This window comes from Suncus etruscus, chromosome 2 (genome assembly GCF_024139225.1).
Source record: "Suncus etruscus isolate mSunEtr1 chromosome 2, mSunEtr1.pri.cur, whole genome shotgun sequence".
Lineage (NCBI taxonomy): Eukaryota > Metazoa > Chordata > Mammalia > Eulipotyphla > Soricidae > Suncus > Suncus etruscus.
Genome location: NC_064849.1, coordinates 5,079,018 through 5,104,348, shown reverse-complemented (window position 1 = coordinate 5,104,348; position 25,331 = coordinate 5,079,018). Strand labels below are relative to the sequence as shown.

General features: G+C 47.0%; 1 protein-coding gene across 1 annotated transcript; it reads right to left on the bottom strand.

Moving 5' to 3' along the window:
• Nucleotides 1–7,572: 7,572 nt before the first annotated feature.
• ANHX (anomalous homeobox) lies at nucleotides 7,573–23,883 on the bottom strand. Its single transcript, XM_049768273.1, has 10 exons — nucleotides 23,815–23,883; nucleotides 20,579–20,831; nucleotides 17,696–17,823; nucleotides 16,822–16,945; nucleotides 16,108–16,312; nucleotides 15,590–15,695; nucleotides 10,761–11,053; nucleotides 9,899–10,043; nucleotides 8,185–8,266; nucleotides 7,573–7,653 (listed from the first exon to the last, which is right to left on the bottom strand). The coding sequence occupies exons 2-10, from the start codon at nucleotides 20,825–20,827 to the stop codon at nucleotides 7,573–7,575; spliced, it is 1,413 nt and encodes a 470-aa protein (XP_049624230.1). The 5' UTR covers nucleotides 20,828–20,831; nucleotides 23,815–23,883.
• Between the last annotated feature and the right edge of the window lie 1,448 nt (nucleotides 23,884–25,331).

The window sequence follows — 25,331 nt, the reverse complement described above, 5'->3', positions numbered from 1 at the left end:
TGTTCATAATTGATTTTCAGTCATACAGTGTACAACACTCTTCCCTAGTAAATATTTTCCACCACCAATGTCCCCAGTTTCCCTTCTAACCTCAACATAACTGTTATGTTAATTCTCCTCTATTTGTCATGCTGATTGGCCCTGGACGATAAATATTGTACGTGTGGAACAGTCAGGATTCTTAGTCAATGAGGCAGGGAGCCCCTGAAACCATGTGTTTCTCCCTAATGTCTTTATGAAACTGTGTTCCCATACTTCAGATCCATTCAACCTGGAATGATCTCCTTCACTTATTGTTTTTTTCTAAAGGGCTGGACCTTTTCATTGTTAGGACCAAGTTGACACTCAGCACTGAGAATTAAAGACCAATCTATGGGGCAGGAGAGATAGCACAGTGACAGAGCATTTGCCTTGCCCGCAGCCAATCCAGGACAGACAATGGTTCAAATCCCGGCATCCCATATGGCCCTGTGCCTACCAGGAGCTATATCCAGACCAACCTCCAATAAAGCAAAGCACTAAAGGGAGTTTATTTGGCTAGCTGAGGTCCAAGTCCCATCCAACTAAGTCAAATCTTCAAGCAATTTATATAGAAAACACACAAGCAGGGGCTGGAGAGATAGCACAATGGTAGGGCATTTGCCTTGCACGTGATCAAATACAGGATGGACGGTGGTTCAAATACCGGCATCCCATATGGTCCCCTATGGTTGCCAGGAGTGATTTCTAGTGCAGAGAAAGGAGTAAGCCCTGAGAACCGCCAGGTGTGATCCAAAGACAAAAACAAAAACAAAACAAAACAAAACAAACCCACAAGCAGTAATAGTACAATTACTTTATTGTGTAGATGTCTTAATCACTGAATTTTCTAGCTCAACTTTAGTTGTCTAGGAATACCCTGATTCAAATCCTGGCTGTCAAGGGATACTCTGATTTAAACTTTGGTTGTCAAGGGAGCCATTTCAGATAGAACATTCCGAGCTCATTCAACCCCTAGATCTTCATTCCTGAAGGGCACCAACTTTGATTTTATTTCTGAGTTAACTCTCTCTGCTTCACCTAAACTTTTTTTTTTGTTTTGTTTTTTTGTTTTTTGGGTCACACCCGGCAGTGCTCAGGGGTTATTCCTGGCTCCAGGCTCAGAAATTGCTCCTGGCAGGCACGGGGGACCATATGGGACACCGGGATTCGAACTGATGACCTCCTGCATGAAAGGCAAACGCTTTACCTCCATGCTATCTCTCCGGCCCCATAAACTTTTAACCAGTCTCAAGAACTCCTTCACTGGGGTAAGTGATGGAACCCAGGAGGCCTTGGTTCTTACAGCATTCCCAGTAGTGGTGAATGTGTTGGTTTCTCACCTCTCTTCCCAGCACTAGTTATTCTTGTTCTTTGTTAATTGTGCCAGTCTCTGTGGTGTGAGATGATATCTAATTGTTTTGATTTGTGTCTCCTTGATGATTAGTGTGATGTGGACCATTTGTTCCGGTGACTTTAGGCTATCTAAATATGTTCTTTGGTGAAATGTCTATGCATTCCCTCTCCCTATAAATTGATGAGGTAAGATGATTTTTTATAGCTAAGATCTAACATTGCCTTGTATGTTTTTAATGTTAACTAAAGTTTGGGTAATTAGTTTAATCCTATTCCTTGGAGAGTCTTTGACTCCTAGTCATTATTTCCTTTTAGGTTCAGAAGCTTTTCAGTTTAAATTAGTCCTATTTGTTTATATTTGCCTCCACTTGCTTGGCCAGTGGTTTCAACCTTAATTATGCTTAAGATTCAATGTCATGGAGTATTCTGCCAAAGATTTACTTTATATATATGTATGTATGTATGTATGTATGTATGTAACTTATGGTTTCAGTTCTGATACCATTTTATGGAGGTCTGAGGTTACTATTTTGCATGTAGTTGACCAATTTTTCCAACACCACTTTTGTTCTGTTTTGTTTGTTTGGTTTGGTTTTTGGGTCATACCCAGCAGCACTCAGGGGTTACTCCTGGCTCTGTGCTCAGAAATTGCTTCTAGTAGACTATCTGTCTGGCCCCCCAACACCACTTTTTGAAGAGGGTTTCCTTGCTTCACTTTAAATTTCTTTCCTTTTAAGAAAAAAATTGATTCAGGGCCAGAGAGCTAGAATGGAGGTAAGGCATTTGCCTTGCATACAGAAGGACGGTGGTTCAAATCCCGGCATCCCATAATGTCCCCTGAGCCTGCTAGAAGCAATTTCTGAGCGTAGAGCCAGAAGTGACCCCTGAGTTCTGCCAGATGTGACCCCCCCAAAAAAAAGAATTGGTGTTGATTAGAGCATAATAAAGTATGTGAAAAAAACATTGTATGACTGTTCATATATTTTGTCTAATATTACACATAGCATTTAGTACATGCTATGTCTGATATTATGAACTATATTACATATTATGTATTATTTACTGTCACTGATATTTAGGCAAATTGTATATTAATGCATATTGAAATTTAAAATGTACTGTGCTATTATAATGCAGATATTCTAGGTTAGCATTATTTATGATGCTATCTGCTACATTATTTTATGGATATTTTAGGGTTTATAAGGATATGCATTAAACTTTTATAATCGTATTATTTTGTTGTGTTTAGGAATGTTCTATTGTGGTGCTATTATATTATAAAATTGCAATAAGATTTATGGTACACACTTAAACTAGCAACCCAGGGGTAAAGAAGGGGCATCTGGGATGCATGCTGGAACAGGGGTGGAGGGAGGACAAAACTGGTGGTGAGAATGCCCCTGATTCAATGTCACTATGTACCTAAAAAATTACTGTGAAAAATTTGTAATCCACTTTGATCAAAATAAAAATTAAAAAAAAAAAGGTTTATGACGGCATTCCCACCAGCAGTGGATAAGAGTTTCTTTCTCTCCACATCCCCGCCAACACTGTTTATTCTCATTCTTTGTGATGCCGTCTAGTTCAACCTTTATGGAAAGAGATATGGAGATTCCTCCAAAAACTTGAAATCGAGCTCCCATATGATCCAGCTATACCACTCCTAGGAATATACCCTAGGAACACAAAAATACAATACAAAAACCCCAAAATACACCTATATTCATTGCAGCACTATTTATCATAGCAAGACTCTGGAAACAACCAAGATGCCCTTCAACAGACGAATGGCTAAAGAAACTGTGGTACATATATACAATGGAATATTATGCAGCTGTCAGGAGAGATGAAGTCATGAAATTTTCCTATACAAGGATGTACACGGAATCTATTATGCTGAGTGAAATAAGTCAGAGAGATAGAGAAAAGCACAGAATGGTCTCACTCATCTATGGGTTTTAAGAAAAATGAAAGACATTCTTGCAATAATAATTTTCAGACACAAAAGAGAAAAGAGCTGGAAGTTCCAGCTCACCACAGGAAGCTCACCACAAAGAGTGATGAGTTTAGTTAGAGAAATAACTACATTTTGAACTGTCCTAATAATGAGAATGTATGAGGGAAATGAAGAGCCTGTTTAGAGTACAGGCGGGGGTCGGGTGGGGAGGAGGGAGACTTGGGACATTGGTGATGGGAATGTTGCACTGGTGATGGGTGGTGTTCTTTACATGACTGAAACCCAAACACAATCATGTATGTAATCAAGGTGTTTAAATTAAAAAAAAAAAAAGGTTTATGGTGGGGCCGGAGAGATAGCTCAATGGTAGAGCGTTTGCCTTTGACACTGAAGGATGGTGGTTTGAATCCCTGCATCCCATATGGCCCCCTGAGCCTGCCAGGAGCGATTTCTGAGCATAGAGCCAGGAGTAACCCCTGAGCGCTGCTAGATGTGACCCCCCCCAAAAAAAAAACTTATATATATATATATATAACTTAACTTATATATAACTTTATATATAAAGTTTAACTTTTATATATAAAACAAAACTTATATATAAATAAATATATTTATATTTATTTATATATATTATATATTATATATATTTTATATATATTTATATTTATATATATAAATATATATAAAATATATATATTATTTATAAAACAATGTAGCATATATATATATGCTACATTGTTTTATTATGGAGTTGTGTGAAGTTATGCTCTAATAGGTTATGCTATTTAATTACGATGCGTAATAGTGAATGATTTTAAGGTATGCTTTCCCATACTTCTTTAATTATATATGATGGAACTGAACCCAGGTCTGTCCCGGGTAGGTCGCATGCAAGGCAAATGCCCTGCTGCTGTTTTATTTCTCCAGCCCCCCCAAATGTTTATACGTAATTATAAAAATATATTTATAACTTGTTTCATGATTTTGTAATTTAATTTATATTTTAGCTATATTTAGATTTTATAATTTTGTGATTTATTATTTTATTCTAAAATAATCAGTTATATAATTTTATATTTATTCTGTAATTCTAGTATATTTGTAATACTATTGCTTTATTTGCATTACTATTACTATTTGTATACATTATAATTATAGTATATTATAAAATATACTGATTACAATATTAATTTAATATAGTATTAACTAATTTAGTGGTGATATTGCATATTTATATATTTACTATGTTAACATATTTAATGTTTCATATATTTATATTAAAATATAATAAAATGTAATAGAGTATTAAAATATAAATATAAGTAATGTTTTAAAATTATAAAACAATTAAATAAAACCATGATAATATAGAGTAATAAAATATAGAGAATAAAAGTCACAGGACATGGGACTGGAGAGATAGCACAACGGTAAGGCATTTTTTTTTTTTTTTTTGGTTTTTGGGCCACACCCTGTGACGCTCAGGGGTTACTCCTGGCTATGCGCTCAGAAGTTGCTCCTGGCTTCTTGGGGGACCATATGGGGCGCCAGGGGATCGAACCGCGGTCCGTCCTAGGCTAGCGCAGGCAAGGCAGGCACCTTACCTCCAGCGCCACCGCCCGGCCCCCACAACGGTAAGGCATTTGCCTTACATGCAGAAGGATGGTGGTTCGAATCCCAATGTCCCATATGGTTCCTCGAGCCTCCGGGGGGCGATTTCTGAGCATAGAGCCAGGAGTAGTCCCTGAGTGCTGCCAGGTGTGACCCAAAAACAAAAACAAAAAAAGTCATAGACCAGTACTGATAGTATCAACTGGGTAGTTAAAGGAATGGAATAGTTAGGGAGGTCAACATGACTGAATCTAGCCAGTCAAAAATGACGTATCTCTGAAAGTACCATCTAGAAAATCTTTGATGCCATAATTTCTATGGCAATTGTGGAGCATTGGGCAAGCATTCTTAGGGATTAAATGTTCTGGAACATTCTTAATGGTTTCAAATGGGTAGTGTGAAGGTTGCAAAAGGTCTCCCTGACTGGTTCTAAATGAAAACAGGTTTCTAGAGAAATGCCATTTCCCACAGGTTTTGATGGCGATGGTGGAGCTTTGAGGAATCTGGAATTGGAGGTGCCAAGCACTAGGACAACTCTAGATTTTAATCACATGTTAAATTGTTATTTGTGTTCACAATTGCTCAGGTATGGCATTGAAGATATTGGTGAGGATACTCTCCTTTCCTCAGACTTTGTACAGATATTTTAAGGTCGCATGCTTTCAAATAATGGTGGTATTATTTTAATCAAAAAAGGATTCCTGAAATACACAGAAGGCAGTTACCAACCTCTGTGCAGTGTAGAAACATTATCAATACTGGGAATCTGAAAACAAATTATGAAGCATATCTAAACAATGTAGTAATAGGCCATTTTTAGGAAAAATTGTGTCAGGGTATTTGTTTATACATGGTCAGGATCAGTGTCATAATGAGTAAAATAAATGAAGCAGAGAAAGAGGTCATGTGTTTACATGACCTCTTCCATGAGCATTGTAAGCAGTAGCTGTGGAGGTCTCCAAGCATCACTCATGTGGTATTACTGGTCTCCAACACTACAGGAACGAAGAAACACTCCATGCTATGAACCAAGCATTGAGCTGAAAGAAACTGGCTGAGTATTGTACACAGTATTCCCTAGATCCCCCTTGGAAACATCTCCCCCAAAAAGAAGACATGTGACATGAGTGCAACATGGATATGAGAACAGATTAGGTATCTTAAAGAGTTAGATTGAAACGAGTGTGGTGGCTAGGAGGCAGAAGAGTATCTATGTTAATGTCCCAATTTTCAGGATTGTACAACAGATACATCAAAATCCTTATCTGAAGGAAACACTTAGAAAGTATTAAGGAATAGGGCCAGAGATAAAAGTACAGTTGGTACAGCACATGCCTTGCACGCAATGCACAGGGTCCCCCAAACACTGCCATGAATGATTCCTGAGCAGAGAACAAGATTAAGCCCTGAACACTGCCACTGGGTGTAATCACCAAAAACAACTTTAAAAAAGTTTAAAAGTAGGGACCAGAGAGATGGTATAGTGAGCAGGGTACTTATTTTACACATGACCCTGGCACAGGTTTCTTTTTTTTTTTTTTTAAACCCATCACCAGTGCAACATTCCCATCACCAATGTCCCAAGTCTCCCTCTTCCCCACCCGACCCCCGCCTGTACTCTAAACAGGTTCTCACTTTCAGGTTTCATCCCAGGCATCCCATATGGTCCTTTAGTCACCATCAGGAGTGATCCCTGAGAACCACTGGAGGTGGCCCAAAAAGACAATTAAGGATTCAGGAAATACTTGGATGGAAGGTCAGTAAGTATTAAATGGTACTAAGAAACGTTCTTGTACCGTATGTTTATATTTCTGAAAATTGGTAATTATGTAAAAATATTAAAACTAAAAAGTACTGGATATGGGGGCCGGAGAGAATGCATTGAGGTAAGGCATTTGCCTTGTATGCAGAGGGTCGGTGGTTCGAATCCTGGCATCCCATATAGTCCCCCGAACCTGCCAGGAGTGATTTCTGAGCATAGAGCTGGGAGTAACCCCTGAGCACTGGCAGGTGTGACACCCCCCAAAAAAAAAGTAGTGGATATAGGAAATAGATCCAGTGAGTGACTGTCCTGAGTGTAAAATGTTATTACTGATGGCGATGTTCACAACATTAAACTTACTTTATTGAATAAAACATTTTGCTTTTCTAACAATTACATCTCCAGGGGATAACACACCATGTCCCACCATGCATGAGCATCAACAATGATGCCTGCCTCCCATCACAGATCAATGCATAACGGTCGATCCCCGCCCTCACACCACTATTCAGAGATCTTCAACAAATCTGGCCTGTCCCAACACGGAGTAGGGTGGAAGCAATGTGGGCATGCTCCACTCACTACAAAGGCCTCTCCACCTACAACCTAGCCAGAAGGTCAGCTCTGCAATTATCTGGCCCCGGGGTAAGACCCTAGCTCTGATTTATAATCTCATGAACATTTCTCAAACTCTTCTCTGGTATAGGAGTTGACAAATCATTGAAACATGTCAGGGGATGAAATCCCCTCGGTGCATCTCAGAAGAAACCTCTCTTTATAATTCCAAATAAAGCTCTCCAGCCTACAGCTGGATGCCCACAAAAGTGTAATGTGGGGCTACACAGGTTCACGAGATGCAGGCAGCTCAACTCAGGTTACTTCCAGAAAGTTCCAGAAGCACCTGGGCTCCCCAGAAGGTATCGCTGGAAGCTTGTATGTTTGGCCACTGCCCCTGAAAAACCAATAAAGTTTTGCTTTATACACAGTGTTACACCCTCAGCACACCCACACCCCTGCTCGTCTCTGCCTCACTGAGTCACACCAAAACAGATTAATTCTCCTAACACCAAGAAGAAAGGACTCTGGGGCTGGAAAGATAGCATGGAGATAAGGCATTTGCCTTGTATGCAGAGGGTCGGTGGTTCGAATCCCAGCATCCCATATGGTCCCCCGAGCCTGCCAGGAGCAATTACTGAGCATAGAGTCACCCTGAGCGCTGCCGGGTGTGACCCAAAAACCAAAAAAAGAAGAAGAAGAGGAGGAGAAGGAGGAGGAAGAAGAGGAGGAGGAGAAGAAGAAGAAGAAAGAAGAAGAGGAGGAAGAGAAGGAAGAAGAGGAGGAGGAGGAAGAAGAAGAAGAAGGAAGGAGAAGGAGGAGGAGGAGGAGGAGGAGGAGGAGGAGGAGGAGGAGGAGGAGGAGGAGGAGGAAAAAAAGACCCAGGAGTTGAGAAGGAAACCCATAGAGAAACCATAGAAACCCTCACCTGGTTGGAGGACAAAGGCTGGGCTATCTCTGCAACAGACACTGGACTGGGGAACGCAGGTTCCAGCTCTGGGGAACTAGAAAATGGATGGCATGAAAATCGATCAAAGGGTGCCGGGTTACACCATTCACCCCTAAGCAACAAGCCCAGAGAGCTCTCCACCAGAACAGTCTGTTCTCATAGTGCTCTCAGAGTGCAGGATGCTCTGGGTAACACCCGAGGTGGATGAGTCAAAACATACTAAAGCAGGTTCAGAGAAGGCAGGGAAGCCCTGACAGGTACCTAAGGAATAAGATAGTCAAAATAAAGACCCAGCTCGGGATGTGTAGGAAACGAGACCTTGAGGACCGTATCAGAGAGCAGAAGAAAAGGTGACAGGTGTGGCCCTTGAGGACAACAGTCTGAGTTTGTTAAAATGTAAACACACACGGGGATGGAGGAGCCCCAGTGCTGAGCACACAGCTGTGGGTGGGGCCTCACTCATCTCAGCACTGCAATGCCCGACCCAGTAGCATTAGGCCCAAGCAAGGCTTGAGCACATGAATGAGGTTCACTCTACTAGGGCCAAGTAATGAAACCTGCATTATGTTGGGTGACTACTATAAAAACTATATGGATTATATGGAACATGGGGCTAGTAACAGTCGTAACCCCTGAGCATCGCCAGGTGTGGCAAAAAAAAAAGCCATGTATGTGTGTGTGTGTGTGTGTGTGTATGTGTGTGTGTGTGTGTATGGAACAGGGCCATAGAACTAGCAGAACTCTTGACTTACACATGGCAAACCCCGGTTTGATCCATGGAATAACATATGATGCCCTGAACAATGAATGCCAGGAGTTATCCCTGAGCACAGCCAAGTATGCTATGCTCAAAAACTGAAGATGGAGGTGAAAAAGTAGATCAACAGGCTGAACATGTGCTTTGCATGTGAGAAGCCAAGATTCCCTGACAGCAACTCATGATCCCCTCAACACCACCCAATTTGATGAAGCACAAAAAAAGGGGATCGGTTTTCCCACCATCAAGCTATGTTCACAGACACAGCGGTGACTTGATCGCCAACATCTTCCCTCCTCCCACTATAGGTTGCCTGCCCTTTCATTCCCAGAAGGTGGAGACACTACTCTGGGGACCTGACCCGAAGGCCTCTGTATTCCTGCAGTCTCCGGGGTTGTTCCCACACTATAGTCTGCAGTAGGCTAGTCACAGCCCTACCAGTCACTTTCAAACAAATTTCAAATACAAAAAACAGGATTTGGAGACCAGAGTGATAGCACAGTGGTAGGGCGTTTGCCTTGCACTCTGCCAACCTTGCACTCTGCTCAAGTTCGATCCCTGGCATCTCACATGGTCCCCAAAAACTAAATCAAAAACAAGGTTTGATATTTCTCAGCAATTACAGGAGTCTTTGAGGAAAAGAAAGTATCAAGATTAGGCTACTGGGGCCCACAGCAATCTTTTTGCCTCTTCTCCATGGACAATCCACAGGACAATTTTAATGTCAGTTCCTAAGTTGCTGCTATTCTGTGGGTAAATATACGCTCTTCTTTGGATAAACACAGCAACCGCTACTGCATTTCAAAATCCCGAGGGAAAAGGTTCAGCCTGTGCTGTGAGTTAGCTGGCAAGTCTATACAGTGAATACCACTACATCTGGAAGGCAAAAAATAAAAAACATATCCAAGACTGTGACACTGTTCAACTTACCTCTGCATGATGAATTCAGGAGTCTGCGACTGGAATTGTGTCAAAAGGAAGCTGCCCACCTGTGCTTCTGCCTGCCTACCACTTGTGCCCGACCTTTCCTCTGGGTAGATGATCTGGGAGCCACTGGTGACTGGGTCAACAAATCCTGCACAGGAAGAAGTTCCTGAGCCCAAGGCCATCAGGAAGTACCAGGGACCAGGTACTGTCCAACCAAAGCTGCTCAGAAGATAGGCAGCACCTCCCTGCCATGCTGAAAGTGAAGAAGTAACAGTCATTGATACCTCCAGGTATCCAGACATCAGGACAAAGTCACACCATTTGAACTTTAAATTAGTCTTACTGGTTCCTGAGCTCACACCACTGCCTCCTTCCAAAACAGCCTCTTTAGTCTGCCCCTACCTAGGCTCCAGGTGAGGGTGTGGATACTTTATTTTGAAGAAAGAGTAACAGAACAGAGAGAGCACAATAGTCAAGGTATATGACTTACATACAGCTAATCCTGGTTCAATCCCCTGCACCACATGGGGGCTCAGTAATGCGGAGTGCACAGGTAATGCTTGGTTCCATAGGAGCTGAGCAGCACCAAATCTTTCGGCCGAGCATGACATCATGAGTCCAGATGGCTTAGAGCCAACCCTGGCCTTCCTAATACAGGCTAGGAAGCCCCTCTACACACATACACACACAAATATTGAGGATATTTATAAAAGAGCACTTCTATAAATGAGTTCTTTGTTCCGACTATAATGACCCTAGATCCAATCAAATACAAATCTTCCAGCAACGTCCTTGGTCCCTCCAACTCTACCCAGGGTGGCTAAAGCATCTGGGGCAAACACCTATTTCCATGGGGCAGACACACCTGTGGTATGGGGCTCATCCAGGGTGGTGATGGACATAGACACAGCAGCATCTGTGGGGTGCATCATGAAGTCCAGGCTGGGGTTGTGTGCCAGTGGCCCTCTCTGAAAGCCAGCTTCCAGGGAGGACGCCAGTGAAAGAGACATCAGCCAGGATTCGGGAGCAGCCAGAGATGGTTCCAGCATGTCACTGCTGCCAGCCAGAGAGCACAAGTCAGGGCCAGAGCAGACAGGAGGGAGGGAGGCAGGGTCATGTCCAGAAGCCTCTTGATATATCTCATCACCCTGTGGAGACCTGGGAGACACAGTAGACACCATCACTGGGTGGGCACAAGCTCCCTGAGGCAGGGGCAGAGGCACGGGAGAAGGCTCAGCCCAGGTTGAGTTCCTGACATGACTTAAAGACACTGACAGCTGTGAAGTCAGCACCAACCCTGTTCTAGTGCCTTCTCTCCCTTATGGCTGCAGGGCCCAAGATGCACTATATTTATGCTATTACTGGAGACCTACGATACACCAATGATTATTGACAATGGTTTGAAACTAAAGCACTGAAACTAAGAGAATTGGTAAGAGGCTTGATGTTTTGTCTATGATGATTGACCCTGAAGGAACCATGCAAAGTAATTGATGTCCGAGCAGCTGAAGAGAGAATGCTTCAAAGTTTTAGGATTAGGGGCCAGAGAGATAGCATGGAGATAGGGTGTTGCCTTGCATGCAGAAGGACTGTGGTTCAAATCCCGGCATCCCATATGGTCCCCCGAGCAAGCCTGCCAGGCGCAATTTCTGAGTGTAGAGCCAAGAGTAACCTCTGAGAACTGCCAGGTGTGACACAAAAACAAACAAAAAACCCCAAAGATTAAATGCCACACATGGTGACTAGGGCCTTAATAAAGCTGATGTCTCCTAAAACCTGACTGTCTATGGATCATTTCCTCGCCGCCAACCTAAGACCCTGCTGGCTGGAAGGAAGGGGTTTCAGGCACGTGGCCCGGGCTGGCAGAGAAAGGCTCAACATCCATCCATCTCACCATCATCCACCTCCATCCAGGACTCAATAATTAATATATTTTTCAACATTTTAGTGCTCGAACGTTGATTTGAACCCTGGACTGAGAAGACAGCTATGATGGGGTTTTCTTGTGTTTGATTTTGGCTCTTTTCAGCTGGAGTGAGCACAAAAGCCTAGGCCACCACGTGGAGCCATTTCTAAACATGGAGAAGGGTCTGGGGGCAGAAGGGCCAGGGAAGGTGAAAGCTTGGATTACACCCCCCCCATCCGAGGCCCAGGACTGCGATTTTTCTGCAAAAAGTCCATTTTCCAAGAACTTCAGCCTCCTCAGAGATTGATGGAGAACCCTGATTGGAAAAGGACCAGAAAGAAATAGCTTCATTAAAAAAGGATTGATTCCTGGATTACGACCTTAAGCCCCCAACAGGATTTTGGCCTTTGGAACTAATGGACTTTCAGTTTAAACCACCATGCTTTGAACGCCCAGACGCATGCTTTGAACATCCAGATGTGTGGACCACAGCAGCAAAAAGCGATGGGTGGAGAAGATGCTGCAGCCTGCTTCCAAATACCACCTGGAGGGGCAGAGAAGAGGCGAAGGCAGTGTCTCCTGGGCAGGCAACAAACTGCAGCTGTGGCGAAGCTTCCGACCAGGCGAGTGGTGCAGCTCCCAGCCGGACCGCCTGCTGGACCAGGTTCTATGGAGCTAAAGCCATGTGGTGAGCAGTCTGGGAGAAGCCCAGCCTCTGGACAATTTGGGGATGGGATAAAATGGGAAAGTCCACAGTGTATCCACGTTTGGACAATTTGGTGGTGGGATAAAAAATTAAAATAGGAGAAAAAAAAAAAACAGCGAAGCCCAACTGAAAATTTTGATTTAAAACCACCTGCATCTAACTTTGTTTCAGATGTATCTCTTGATCTAAGTCATTTTCTTGCTGATTTAAATGTGCTTTATGGTTTCCCATAATTTTTTTTTTTTTTTTGGTTTTTGGGCCACACCCGGCGGTGCTCAGGGGTTACTCCTGGCTGTCTGCTCAGAAATAGCTTCTGGCAGGCACGGGGAACCATATGGGACACCGGGATTCGAACCAACCACCTTTGGTCCTGGATCGGCTGCTTGCAAGGCAAACACCGCTGTGCTATCTCTCCGGGCCGGGTTTCCCATAATTAACGTTTTCAATTGCATAATGTTTTTTAAATGTTTTTTTTTGGGTCATACCGGCAGTGCTCAGGGGTTACTCCTGGCTCTATGCTCAGAAATCGCTCCTGGCAGGCTCAGGGAACCATATGGGATGGCGGAATTCGAACTACTGACCTTCTGCATGCAAGGTAAACACCTTACCTCCATGCTACCTCTCCGGCCCCCAACTGCATAATGTTTTACAGTGTGTGTTTTAATGTAGTAGCCTGTTTTCAAACTGTATTTTCTGTATAAATGTTCTTGTACTTGTGTTTAGGGAAGGTTAATAAAAAGGAACAGGATGTTTCAGAAAAAAATGCTTGGTTAAATAGCATTAGTGGCTGGAGAGAGAGCATGGAGGTAAAGCGTTTGCCTTTCATGCAGAAGGACGATGTTTCGAATCCCGGCATCCCATATAGTCCCCGAGCCTTCCAGGGGTGATTTCTGAGTGTAGAGCCAGGAGTAACCCCTGAGCGCTGCTGGGTGTGACCCACAAACAAAACAAAACAAAACAAAACAAAATAAAATAAAATAAATAGCATTAGGAAGAATAGGAACAAGGAAGTTCCAGGATAGTGCTTGGTTAAATAAGCATTAAGAAAATTTTAAACTACAGGTATATTTTGCAGAAAAGATAAGTTTCTGGAAAAGGCTGATATGTTAATTTTCACTTTAGACTTCGTGACTTTTGGGAATATTAAGGTTCCCATCTTTGGCTGGCAGAAGTCAGGAAAACAAAAGATTACCCTTCTTCATTAATTATTCAAGGAGGGGAAGATGTCAACTCAACCGCATCTTCCTGTGTACCTGATGGTAAGACCAGCCCTTTTCTGGGAGAGTTCTTTGGTAGGTAACAAAAAGATTGCCTGAGACTCAGAAGGGGGATTCAGCAGGAGATTCAGGAAGCAGCAGGAGACAGAAACCTGATTGCCTGTGGATCATTTCCTCACCGCCACCCTAAAACCCGCTGGCTGGAAGAAAGGGGTTTCAGGTGCATAGCCTGGGCCGGCAGAGAAAGGCCTCAACATCCATCTATTTCACCATCATCCACCTCCATTCAGGACTCAATAATTAATATGTTTTTCAACAATTGACAGATTTTGTTTTGTTTTGGGGTCACACTCTGTAGTATTCAGGGGTTACTTCTGGCTCTGCACTCAGAAGTCGTTCCTGGCAGGCACTGGGGGGACCATATGAGATGCTGGGTATCGAACTGTCCATCCTGTTGTTGGCCATGTGCTGTGCCATTGCTCCGGGCCCAGTGGTTGAGAAATTTTGGAACTAGTTTCTATTCCAAAAATACTGAGTCTTGGATGGTGCACCTGAGCCTTGGCAAACAGGGCCCCCTGAAAGATGATACCCAGCTGTTAACCCCAAACAAAGGTGTTCCCCCAATATCCTCTTTCGGTTTCACCTAGCCCTTTGATATGTAAAGGTCCACCTGCATCTTACTCCACTCCCCTCACCCAATTGAATTGGTACTGAGAATAAAGAAAGAACAGTTTGGCTTTGGTGCACGCAGGCAGAGATACCATGAGGTGAAAAGCAAACTGACTCCATGACTCTCTCCTGACTGGCTTGGTTTATTCTTTGCAGCTACCCTACCTACATCTGACCTGTCCACCTGGAGTGAAAATACGTGTGTGTGGTGATTTCACAAAGTTGGAATTTATTTTACAGTACCTTAACCCTGACCTGTGGTCTGCACAATAACCTGCACAGAAGGCCCCACCACTACACCCATTTCTCAGAGAAATAAAGCAAGGAATTGGAAACAGGGCCAATAGGCCAATAGTGAGCAGTACCATGAGGTGCTGAAATGATAAATGCAGAGCATGCCACACCTGGTGATGCTCAGGGGTTACGCCTGGCTATTCGCTCAGAAACAGCTCCTGGCTTGGGGGACCATTTGGGACGTCAGGGATCGAACCACAGTCCATCCTAGGCTAGCGCGCACAAGGCAGGCTGCCGCTTGTGCCATCGCTCCGGCCCCAGAGCACACCTTTTTTTTTTTTTTTTTTTTTTTTTTTTTTTTTTGGTTTTTGGGCCACACCCGGCAGTGCTCAGGGGTTACTCCTGGCTGTCTGCTCAGAAATAGCTCCTGGCAGGCACAGGGGACCATATGGGACACCGGGATTTGAACCAACCACCTTTGGTCCTAGATCAGCTACTTGCAAGGCAAACGCCGCTGTGCTCTCTCTCCAGGCCCCAGAGCATACTTCTTAATGATGACACAAGACACAGACTTGGCCCTTGTACCATTAATGACCAGTGCTTTACTCAGTCACAGATCTGGTGCTCACCCCATCCTTGAGGGAATAGTGAGAGAAAGTGCTTGAACGATGCCTGGCACAATACAAGGTACTCAAAGAATGTGACTGGTGCTAACTTGCTGAGGTACAAACATTACAAGATGCAAGAAAGAAACCAGGCCCAAATGTTTTCCTCGGCACTCTCAGCCTACAAAAGAAGCAGCTCGGCAGCCTCCCTGAATACGTGTGGGGTCCCCTGAGGTCATTTCTTGACATGACCTGCATCCCTGGGTCTGTGGCGGAGTCTGCACCAAGCAGTCACCATGTGAGATGGGGCTCCCAATAAGGCAAGGACCTCCCATCCCACTGTAGGCTTGGCAGTACCTGGGCAGTGGTCTTGACACAGTCTCTTCTACAGCCAAGGCCAGTGGTTCCCACAATTCTGGAGTGGTCACTGAGGTATGCACTGGCCTGTTTTCCTCCTGTGATGCTGAAAGCAGAGAAGAGAAAGAGAGGCTGAGTGTGCTTAAGTCCTGCCTGCATCCCATAAGCAACTATGCTTCAGTGGGCTAAAGACTGATGTAGCTCACAACTCATCACAATATCCCTTTGTCCCTAAGTCTGCCTTTGGTGTGAATGTAAATCCATAATGACCAGTGCGGGGCACCCTCAGCTCACTGATGCCTGGCCACAAAGTGCCGGTTAGTACCTAACACCAAAGCCAAGTCCCTCCTGGGTCTATCCATAACACCACCCTCAGTTGCAGTGATTTTGCTGCCCATATGGTCAAATCCAAAATGGGCAGACTGGTGGGGCAATCTCTAGTTCTAGGCCAGACAGGGGATACTAATGTCAGAAATGAGTCCCCAGACACAAAAAATAAGAGTGTGGAGGCCACTCACCTGCCCATTGTGGCCTATCCATATGCTCGGAGCCCACATCCACATGAAGGTGTCCTAAGGGCTGTAGAGGGCACCTCTCTCTTGCACTGGGGTCCTCTGCAGCTGACTCTACTTGCCGGGCTAGGGCCCTTTGGCGCCGCCGATAATTGGCAAACCAGTTGTACACCTGCTCTGCAGTCAAGTTGGTCTCCAAAGCCAGATTTTCCTGTCCCAAACAACATGAACTCACCTGGTCTCCCTCCCTGGACCCACAGGATGAAAGGTATGGTGGGAACAAAAGAGAAGTACAGGGGATAGTAGAGGAAGAACAGGGAACCACATGGGCAGATACCTGCCTCCAATGCTGGAGCGGGGAGGCAGCATTGGGGGTAGGGACTGAGGATGGAGCTAGATAGCTGGATATCTACTGCCCAGTGATGTGAGTGTCCAAGGACAATGCACACACAGAATTCCTGCCTCAGAAGGAGGCTACAGACTCTAAGTCGAGGATCAGAGCTCAGAGAGAGGCCTGGCCACAGGCCCAGAAAAAAGCTCTCACTGCACTTTGGTGCTTGCCAGGCCACTGAGTGCTCAGAAGTACCCGCTGATGCCACCACATGGGCCCTCTTCATCCCAGATGGAAGCCAACCTTCCCCCATGCAGGCACCCTCTCCTCAGGATAGAGCCCACCTCGAAGGGTGAAGTCCCTTGGTGGGGGGGGGGGGCTACTCTTACTCGATTGGCCTTGCTGGGATTGCTGCTCACACCCGAGGCAAAGTCCTGCAACTTCTGGCGAACCTCCATGGAGAAGTTCCTGCTCTTCAGACCATCAGGGCAGAGGGAGGGCGGCGGAGGGTTCCTGGGAAAGACAGTGAGAAGGTGGGTGCAGAGACACCCTGCATGCAACCCCACAGTCTCACACCATACACCCCAACATTACACTTCAATGCCCACTCCTCTGCCCAGCGAGGGGTGGATATGGGGCACGTGCACAGAAAGGACTGAGCCTGCCTAGCTGCAAAGATCCAGGTTCATGGATGAATGCAGAGCTGAGCCAGGGCTGGGACTGCTATGCTGGAGTGGCCATGCACTTCCTTTCCCCATGTGTGGGCTTCCTGCCTCCTTTCCTTCCTGTGTGGCAGTGGCAGGTCACTTGCCTATATGTGCCTCAGTTTGATCACACATGAGCCACCAGCAGTCTGAGGCCACAGGATGCCACTTGCTGTCCCTAACATCTTTTTGGAATGCCTTGCCACACTCATCTAAGAACCTCCTGGGGTTTGCTCACAGCCACATCTGAGGTCCTGGGGTCCTAGGGCATTGGCCTTGCAAAACCCAGCATGGGGAACATGGATAAAGGTGTCTGTGGTGTTGCCATGGGAGAGGGAATAGCTGGAGGGTCCTGCCACAGTGGGGACTTCCATGGGATCCCCTCATCAGCCTGCATATCCAAGAAGGCATCTACCCCCAGCCAGCAGTGCAAATGAAGAGCACAACTCTTGGGCTGATGGTGTTGATGCCTTTCCTGCCTGGACACCCCTGCCTTTGTGGTTCTGAGAGTGTGTCCCGACAGGGTAACAGAGAAATAAGGCGAGTGAGTGACCAATACCTCTTCCTGCAACGGAACTTCTGCACGGGAGTCAGTGTGGCCACGTCCAGTTTCTTTATGGCCAGATCGTAATGGATGTCATACCAAAGCTTCACCAGCTCCTTACTGCCTCCTGGGACCCGGCAATCCTGGCAACAAAAGCTGGGATTTGGCTGGGAAAAAGTGATCAATCTGCAGCCATCAGTGAGGCAGGCGGCAATGGCAGCTCTGCAGGCCCCACCAGGCTCATAGTTATGTCCTTTGGCCGTCCACTCGACAGGACTTCAACCTTTCCAGAACACAGTTCCTGCCACACATTGAAAGGGAGGGTAAGGGACAGAAGACACCAGCCTGCTGGCCATACCACTGCAAAACCATGACTGCATCCATAGTTCCTCTCCTGAACTTTTCCAACACTCAAGTCATGCACACACCTCCTCTTGGCTGCCTTCACGGCAGTCATAACTCTGAGTTCACTTGTTATTTCACTTATTTTGACTTTTTTTTCTGGAGGGGGAGGGACACACCCAGCAGTGCTCAGAGGTTCCTCGTGGTTCTGCACTCAGAAATCACTCTTGGCAGGCTTGGGGATATGGGATCTGGGAATATGGGAATCTGGCATATGGGATCTGGGAATCGAACCCGGGTCCGTCCTGGGTCAGCTGCGTGCAAGGCAAACGTCTTATCACTGTTTTATCTTTCCAGCACAAACTTCTTTAACCAATGAGTCACTAGAGTGTTTTAGCCAGCTGTTATATGGAGATTCATACTACTGCCCTGGATCTTGGAAAGGCTAAGTCTGAGCTTGCCCCTGCCTCGTGAGGTTGGCAGATATAAAATACATTATGAGCAGGGTTAATGTGGGTTCAGCCAGGAGTAACCCTGATCAGAGTCGGATGTGGCTCCAAAACAAAAAAAAAAATAGCATATATGTACGTTTCTAGCTATGAACTGTAGTTATTAACTGAGGGCGGCTCTCTAAAAGCAAGGAAAGCCCCTGACTAGAGAAAGTGACCTTTAAGGTAAGAAGAGGCAGGAAGCCAGCACCTACACTGAGAGCGGGGTCCCAGCCCTAGCAGAGGAAAGGATTGTGCACAGGTCCTGAGACACAGGGACATCGAAAAAGTTCATGGCACATCCAAGCGCCAACAAAGAAAGTGCAAAGTGTGATCAAAGTCAGATGTGGAGCAGGCTCAGAGAACACCAGGCATACACCACATCCAGAGCTTAAAAATAAGGGCCTGAGAGATAGCACACCAATAGGGTGTTTGCCTTGCACTCGGCCAACTCAGGACAAACGGTGGTTTGAATCCCAGCATCCCATATGGTCCCCTAAGCCTGGCAGGAATGATTTTTGAGTGCAGAGCCAGGAGTAATCCCTGAGCACCTCCAGGTATGACCAAAAACCAAAAAAAAATGTGATGGTTCATGAGGAGTAAATAGAATGGGCAGAGGACACCACACAGCTTAGGGAGAGAGTAGAAAGAGATAAAACAGGGAAGGATTGGGTAGGGAAACTCTGCAAGATGCATGCATGGACATACAAAGGGATGAGAGATGCCACGTTCTTTCTTGGAAATCCTTCAGACAGATATATTATAGAATTCAGAAATTTTTTTTTTTTGGCTTTTGTTTTTGGGTCACACTCGGCAGTGCTCAGGGGTTACTCCCGACTCTACACTCAGAAATCACTCCTTGCAGGTTCAGGGAACCATATGGGATGCTGGGATTTGAACCACTTCTTGCAAGGCAAATGCCCTACCTTCATGCTATCTCTCTGGCCCCAATATTCCTTTTTTTTTTTTTTTTTTAATTTTCTTTGGTCATACCTGGCAGCGCTCAGGGGTTACTCCTGGCTCTGGGCTTAGAAATTGCTCCTGGCAGGCTTGAGGAACCATATGGGATTCTGGGAATTGAACTGGGGTCTGTCCTGGGTTGACCAAGTGTAGGGCAAATGCTCTATCGCTGTGCCATCGCTCCGGCCCCAGGAATCTTCTTTTGAGAGCAATACTAGATAAAACATACCATGGACCCAAATGCAGCACTTTGCATTCAGACAAACTGCTATTCCGGAAACAAAATGTAACTCAGCATAGGGCCAAGCAGTGGCGCAAGTAGTAGGGCATTTGCTTTGCATGCGCTAACCTAGAACAGACCGAGGTTCAATCCCCTGGCATCCCATACGGTCCCCCAAGCCAGGAGCAATTTCTGAGCATCACTGGGTGTGGCCCAAAAACAAAACAAAACAAAAATGTAACTCGGCATAAGCAGTTTTACAACAGCACATGTAAAGGGTACATGCAAAACTTAACCCACGTTGAGGTTCCCAGGATCACAAGAAAAAGTGGCAGAGATACTATCTCAGATTTCTCAACTGTTGACCAGAAGCAAAGGAAGGCTGGGTGGGCTGTCTAATTACTTTACAGGATGCCAGCTCTCCCCAACACAATGCCCAGCCACTGTGTGTCTAACTATAGTTTTTTTTTTTGTTTTTTTTTTTTTTGGTTTTTGGGCCACACCTGGTAACGCTCAGGGGTTACTCCTGGCTATGTGCTCAGAAGTTGCTCCTGGCTTGGGGGACCATATGGGACACCGGGGGATCGAACCGCGGTCCGTCCAAGGCTAGCGCAGGCAAGGCAGGCACCTTACCTTTAGCGCCACCGCCCGGCCCCTGTTTTCTTTTTTTTTAAGCTGCTTAGGGGTAAACCCACTTTTGTGAGAGGTGTGCATAGTGAACCTAGAGTCACACTTAATGCTCCCACTTCTGTCACCTCTGAATCCCTACGACATTGGTGATTAAGGAAGTGAGAGTGGATGGTGCTGGCTGGGTTGATGGATAACACAGCTGCCGAAGTTCCTGTGGCTGTCTCCCCTCTTCTCAGCTCTGCTGGCACCCAGTCCTACCTCAAGCAGGTAGCAGGCAGCCTGGTGCTGGTCCTGTTGGACCAGCATGCGGACACACGTCAGGGTCACATCCACATTGTTCAGAAGGTGCGGGCGAATCTGGCTGTCCAGCACAGCCGCGACCAAGGGCTGTACCTGAGCAGGATCATCCCTAAAGTCACGACACAGTGTGCCTGCAAGGGTCACCAGCTCTGGCAGGGGTGGACCACTGCCCTGGGTTCCCCTCAGCAGTGTCAAGAAGCTCTGCATCCTGCTGTAAAAAAGGAAAAAACAAAGCTGAGGCTGACAGGAGTGATTTTGAGAACGGCTTGGAACCTCAAGGTCAAGAGTTCACTGGAGAGAAAAAAAAAATTCTACCCACCCCACAGTACTATCACTCCAGCCCCCTTAAGTCTTATTTTTTTAGTTTGTTTTTTGGGGGGCCACACCCAGTTGCACTCAAAATCGCTCCTGGAAGACTCAGGGAGAACTTATGATACGCTAGAAATTGAACCGGGTTGGTTGCATGCACACAAAAAAAATGTCCTACCCACTGTGCTATGGTCTGGCCCTGGAACCTGGAACAAATTTGGGGGGTCGGGGGGGGGGGGTTGGGCCACACCCTGTGACCCAGAAGTTACTCCTGGCTATGCGCTCAGAAACTGCTCTTCACTTGGGGGACCATATGGGACGCCAGGGGAATTGAACCACGGTCCATCCTTGGTTAACATTTGTAAGGTAGACACAGGAGGGACCCCTGGGCGTCACCGGGTGTGGCCCGAAAACCAAAATGAAAAAAAGAAAGTGCAAGATTACAATCACCCATGGAGAGACGGTTCTGCCTGCCTCTCCTCGCCTCACCTTCTCCAGTGAACTCACTTATGGGGGGCCCCGAAATGACGCACCTCCAGGGCGCCCAAAAAAGATGGGGCTCAGGCCTTCTTTCTGCGCACACGCCCGCCCAGCAGCTCCGGGCCTGGTGCAGCCTCGGCCTGGGGAGGCTTCGTCCTCGCAACGCCTCACGCTGCGCCCCCTGAAGGGCCTTCTTCGGGGTTCCAGGTCTCCCCAACCCCACCTCACTCAGCCCCGCGCTGCACGGCCAGGCCTGCGCGCAGGATTCGGGGTTCGAGCTCTTGCCCCAACCCCAACCCCGCCAGGCCTTGCTCAGGGCCTGAGGGCGTGGGGAGGTGGGGGGCCGATTCAGGGTTCGAGCTCTTCCCTCCACCACCCTGCAGGCCGGCCTGCCTCGCCGTGAGACGCCTTCCCAAGGGGCCAGGCCGGGCTCCCCAAGGAGCCTCAGCCTCCATGCACCAGATGCCCCGCGTCCTTCTTGAGGCCTTGGAGCAAAGCGGGGCGCCCCCCCACACACACACACCCCGACTTTTCCTCCCACACTGGGCCCGGCAGAGCCAGAACCTAGTCTGGCTTCTGGAGGGAGAGGGCCCTCCAGGTTCTGGGCCTCCCCAGGGCCCCAGCGGGGTTCCGAACCTCGGCAGAAGCGCTCCTCCCTGGGCCATGGCCGGCCTAGACATGGCGTGCATGCTTCCCGGGCCTGTCGGGCCTCGTCTCCTCGGCCTGCGACGCCCACAGCCCGACACCAGCTCCTGCTTCCTTCTGGTCCGGCCCGGTCCTGCGCAGATGCTCGACGAGCGCTACAAAATATCGAGGCACCCGCCAATCACAAGGCCCTGAGCGCCCGGGTCCCGGGTTCGAGCCTCAGGCAGAGGCCGAGGGCTTGCAGAATTGCGCCCCATGTGTGCCCCCTGCAGTGGAGGTGAGGAAACCTGCTGATGAGGTTCCTTCCAGGCGGACACCCCCTTGCTCAGTCCCAGACGCCCAGGGAAGGAAGGCCCAGGACATTGCTTCACCCCACCTCCTGTTGGGTGCCCAGGAGGGGGCTCCAAGGGGCAGGCCTAGGAACAACCACCCACCCCCAGGGACCACTAAAGATCTGAACTTCCACCAGGCGACCTCCCTGTCAAGCTTTGCTGTGAGTGTTGCCAGCAAGGCCCAGTTTTCCACTTGCAGGTTCGGGCCAGGAAAGCTCAAAGGTGCTCGAGAAGCGAGGACAGAAAGTTCTGAAGCTGGACTTCCAGGGAGTTCAGTTTGGGGGTACACCGGCAGTGCTCAAGGGTTACTGACTCACAACGGCCTGGTGCTTGGGGATCACTCCTCTCGGTGTTCCAGGGCACAAATACAAGGGAAGGGGCGTGAATCCCAGGTTTCCTGCATGCAAAGCTTCCATGCACAGCTAGCTGGGTCTTAGGTTGCAAGCCAGAAAATGTCTCTAGAGACAAGGTTTTTGCTAAGGCTTGGACGACAAGAGAAACATTTTGTTGTTTTTTTTTCCAAAAGAAAACCGAAAGCACAGGCCCACCTGAGAGAAGGCTCCCAGAGACACTCCCAGAGACTAAGGGGGTTCCTGGATGGAGGTGACTACAATTGCGCTGAGTACAAAAGTTTTCTGGCCCCACCGATGGGGATATATGTGCAGCTGGAATCTAGCAGGACTCCCATGTGAAAAGAGCAAGCCAGATATGCAGGCCACAGTTAAATTCTGGTTGCCCATGGGTGACAGAATCATTCTTTTTTTTCTTATTCTTCCCGTGCCTTTGCTGAAGTCTTAGTCATTGTTCTGTTGCAATGCGATCAAACCCAGAGCTACACGTGCAGAGAACATTCCTACCATTGAGCCTGCTCCAGGCCCAGTGTTCCAACTTCCTCCATTGGTTTAAGTCCCTTAGTAACAGAGCTTAGGGGCCCAATGCTGGGTCATGTGCTGAGGGTGGAACCCAGGGAGGGGGAAGCACAAGAAAACCATGTGCGCATGGGCCAGAGATATAGCACAGACCTAGGGCATTTGCCTTGCGTGCAGCTGACCTAGGAGGGGCCTGGTTCAATTCCCAGCATCCCATATGTCCCCCCAGCCTGCCAGGGGTGATTTCTGAGTGCAGAGCCAGGAGGAAACCCTGAGCACCACTGTGTGTGGCCCAAAAATCAATCAAGATTGAAATAAAAAGCATTTAAAAAAAAAGAGGGGCCAGAGAAATAGCATGGAAGTAGGGTGTTTGCCTGGCATGCAGAAGGACGGTGGTTCGAATCCCCGCATCCCATTTGGTCCTCCGAGACTGCCAGGAGCGATTTCTGAGTATAGAGCCAGGAGTAACCCCTGAGCGCTGCCGGGTGTGACCCAAACACAAAAACAAAAACAAAAAAAAAAGGAAGAAAAAAAGAAAAACATGTTCACTATCACTGACCTTCATCCTTGACTGCTGGTTATGTCTGAGGGTCTAGTATCCAGCCTGTTGAACTATCTCCCTGGCCCTTGGTTTCCTATTTCATTTTATTTTTGGTTTTTGGGCCACACCCGTTTGACACTCAGGGGTTACTCCTGGCTATGCACTCAGAAATCGCCCCTGGCTTGGGGGGACCATATGGGACGCCGGGGGATCGAACCGCAGTCCATCCTACGCTAGGGCTTGCAAGGCAGACACCTTACCTCTAGCACCACCTTCCCGGCCCCAGTTTTCCTATTTTAAGGTTCTTTTCCAAGTAATAGGAAGAAAAGAAAAAGACAATGGGGCTGAGAGAAGCAATCTTGTTGCTGGAGTATACTGAAGCTCAAGGAACCTGCCCAGGAGTAGAAATGACAGGAAATCAGAGATTTGCTGTAGCACACCCTTCCATTCTCCCTTTTACTGAGATTTTTCTCTACAGTACAGTAAATGTTCTAAAATATTTCAGGGGAGGTCAGAGAGAGCACAGAGGTTAAGGCCTTTGCCTTGCCTAAGGTTGATCCTGATTTGAATTCCTGGATTAATTTATGGGCCAGAGAAATAGCACAGCAGGTAGGGCACTTCCCTTGCACACAGACAACCCAAGTTCAATCCCTGATATTCTGTATGGTCCTCCAAGAGCCACCAGGAATCACCCGAGCATTGCTGGGTGTGGCCACTCAAAATTTTAAAATAAAAAAATAAATTTATGTGGGGCTGAAAAGCTAGCACAGCGGTAGGGGGTTTAGCCTTGCACATAGCCAGCCCAGGACAGACCCAGGTTCGATCCCCGGCATCCTGTATGGTCCCCTGAGTCTGCCAGGAGCGATTTCTGAGCGCAAATCCAGAAGGAACCCCTGCGCGCCACATGGTGTGGCTTCCCCCAAAAGTATGCCAGATAATCTACGATAAATATTAATAATTTAAAAGACAAGATTACTGATTTTTCCTTCTGCCTTAAAAAAGCCAGAGATAGTACAGTGGGTAGGGCACTTGCCTTCAACATGGCCAACCCAAGTTCAATTCCTGACACACCCCCTATGACCCACTGAGCTCCCCCAGGAGTGATTCCTGAGTGCAGACAGGAGCTACTCCTCCCTGAGCATTGCCAGGTGTGGCACGAATTCCCACAAAAAAATAAAATGACAAGAACAGTGGGAAGGACACTTGCCTCGCTCATGGCCAGCCTGGGCTCAATCCCCAGCACCCCATATAAACCGAGTCTGCCAGGAATTTTTACAAACAGCCAGGAGTAGCCCACTCCCATGTGGCTGACTTTCTTTCTGACTTGACTCTGGGACAAGGGTTTTTTGGCCATGAGCAGACAATTCCAAAATAAGGAGCTTGGGTCTAGTTTTCTGTCATCCTGCAGAACTTTACTGAGCAAACTTCCCTCATGTTTCTTGCCTTCCAGGCCATCTACTGGCTCAGATTAAACCTGTCATCTAGGGCCCGGAGAGATAGCACAGCGGTGTTTGCCTTGCAAGCAGCCGATCCAG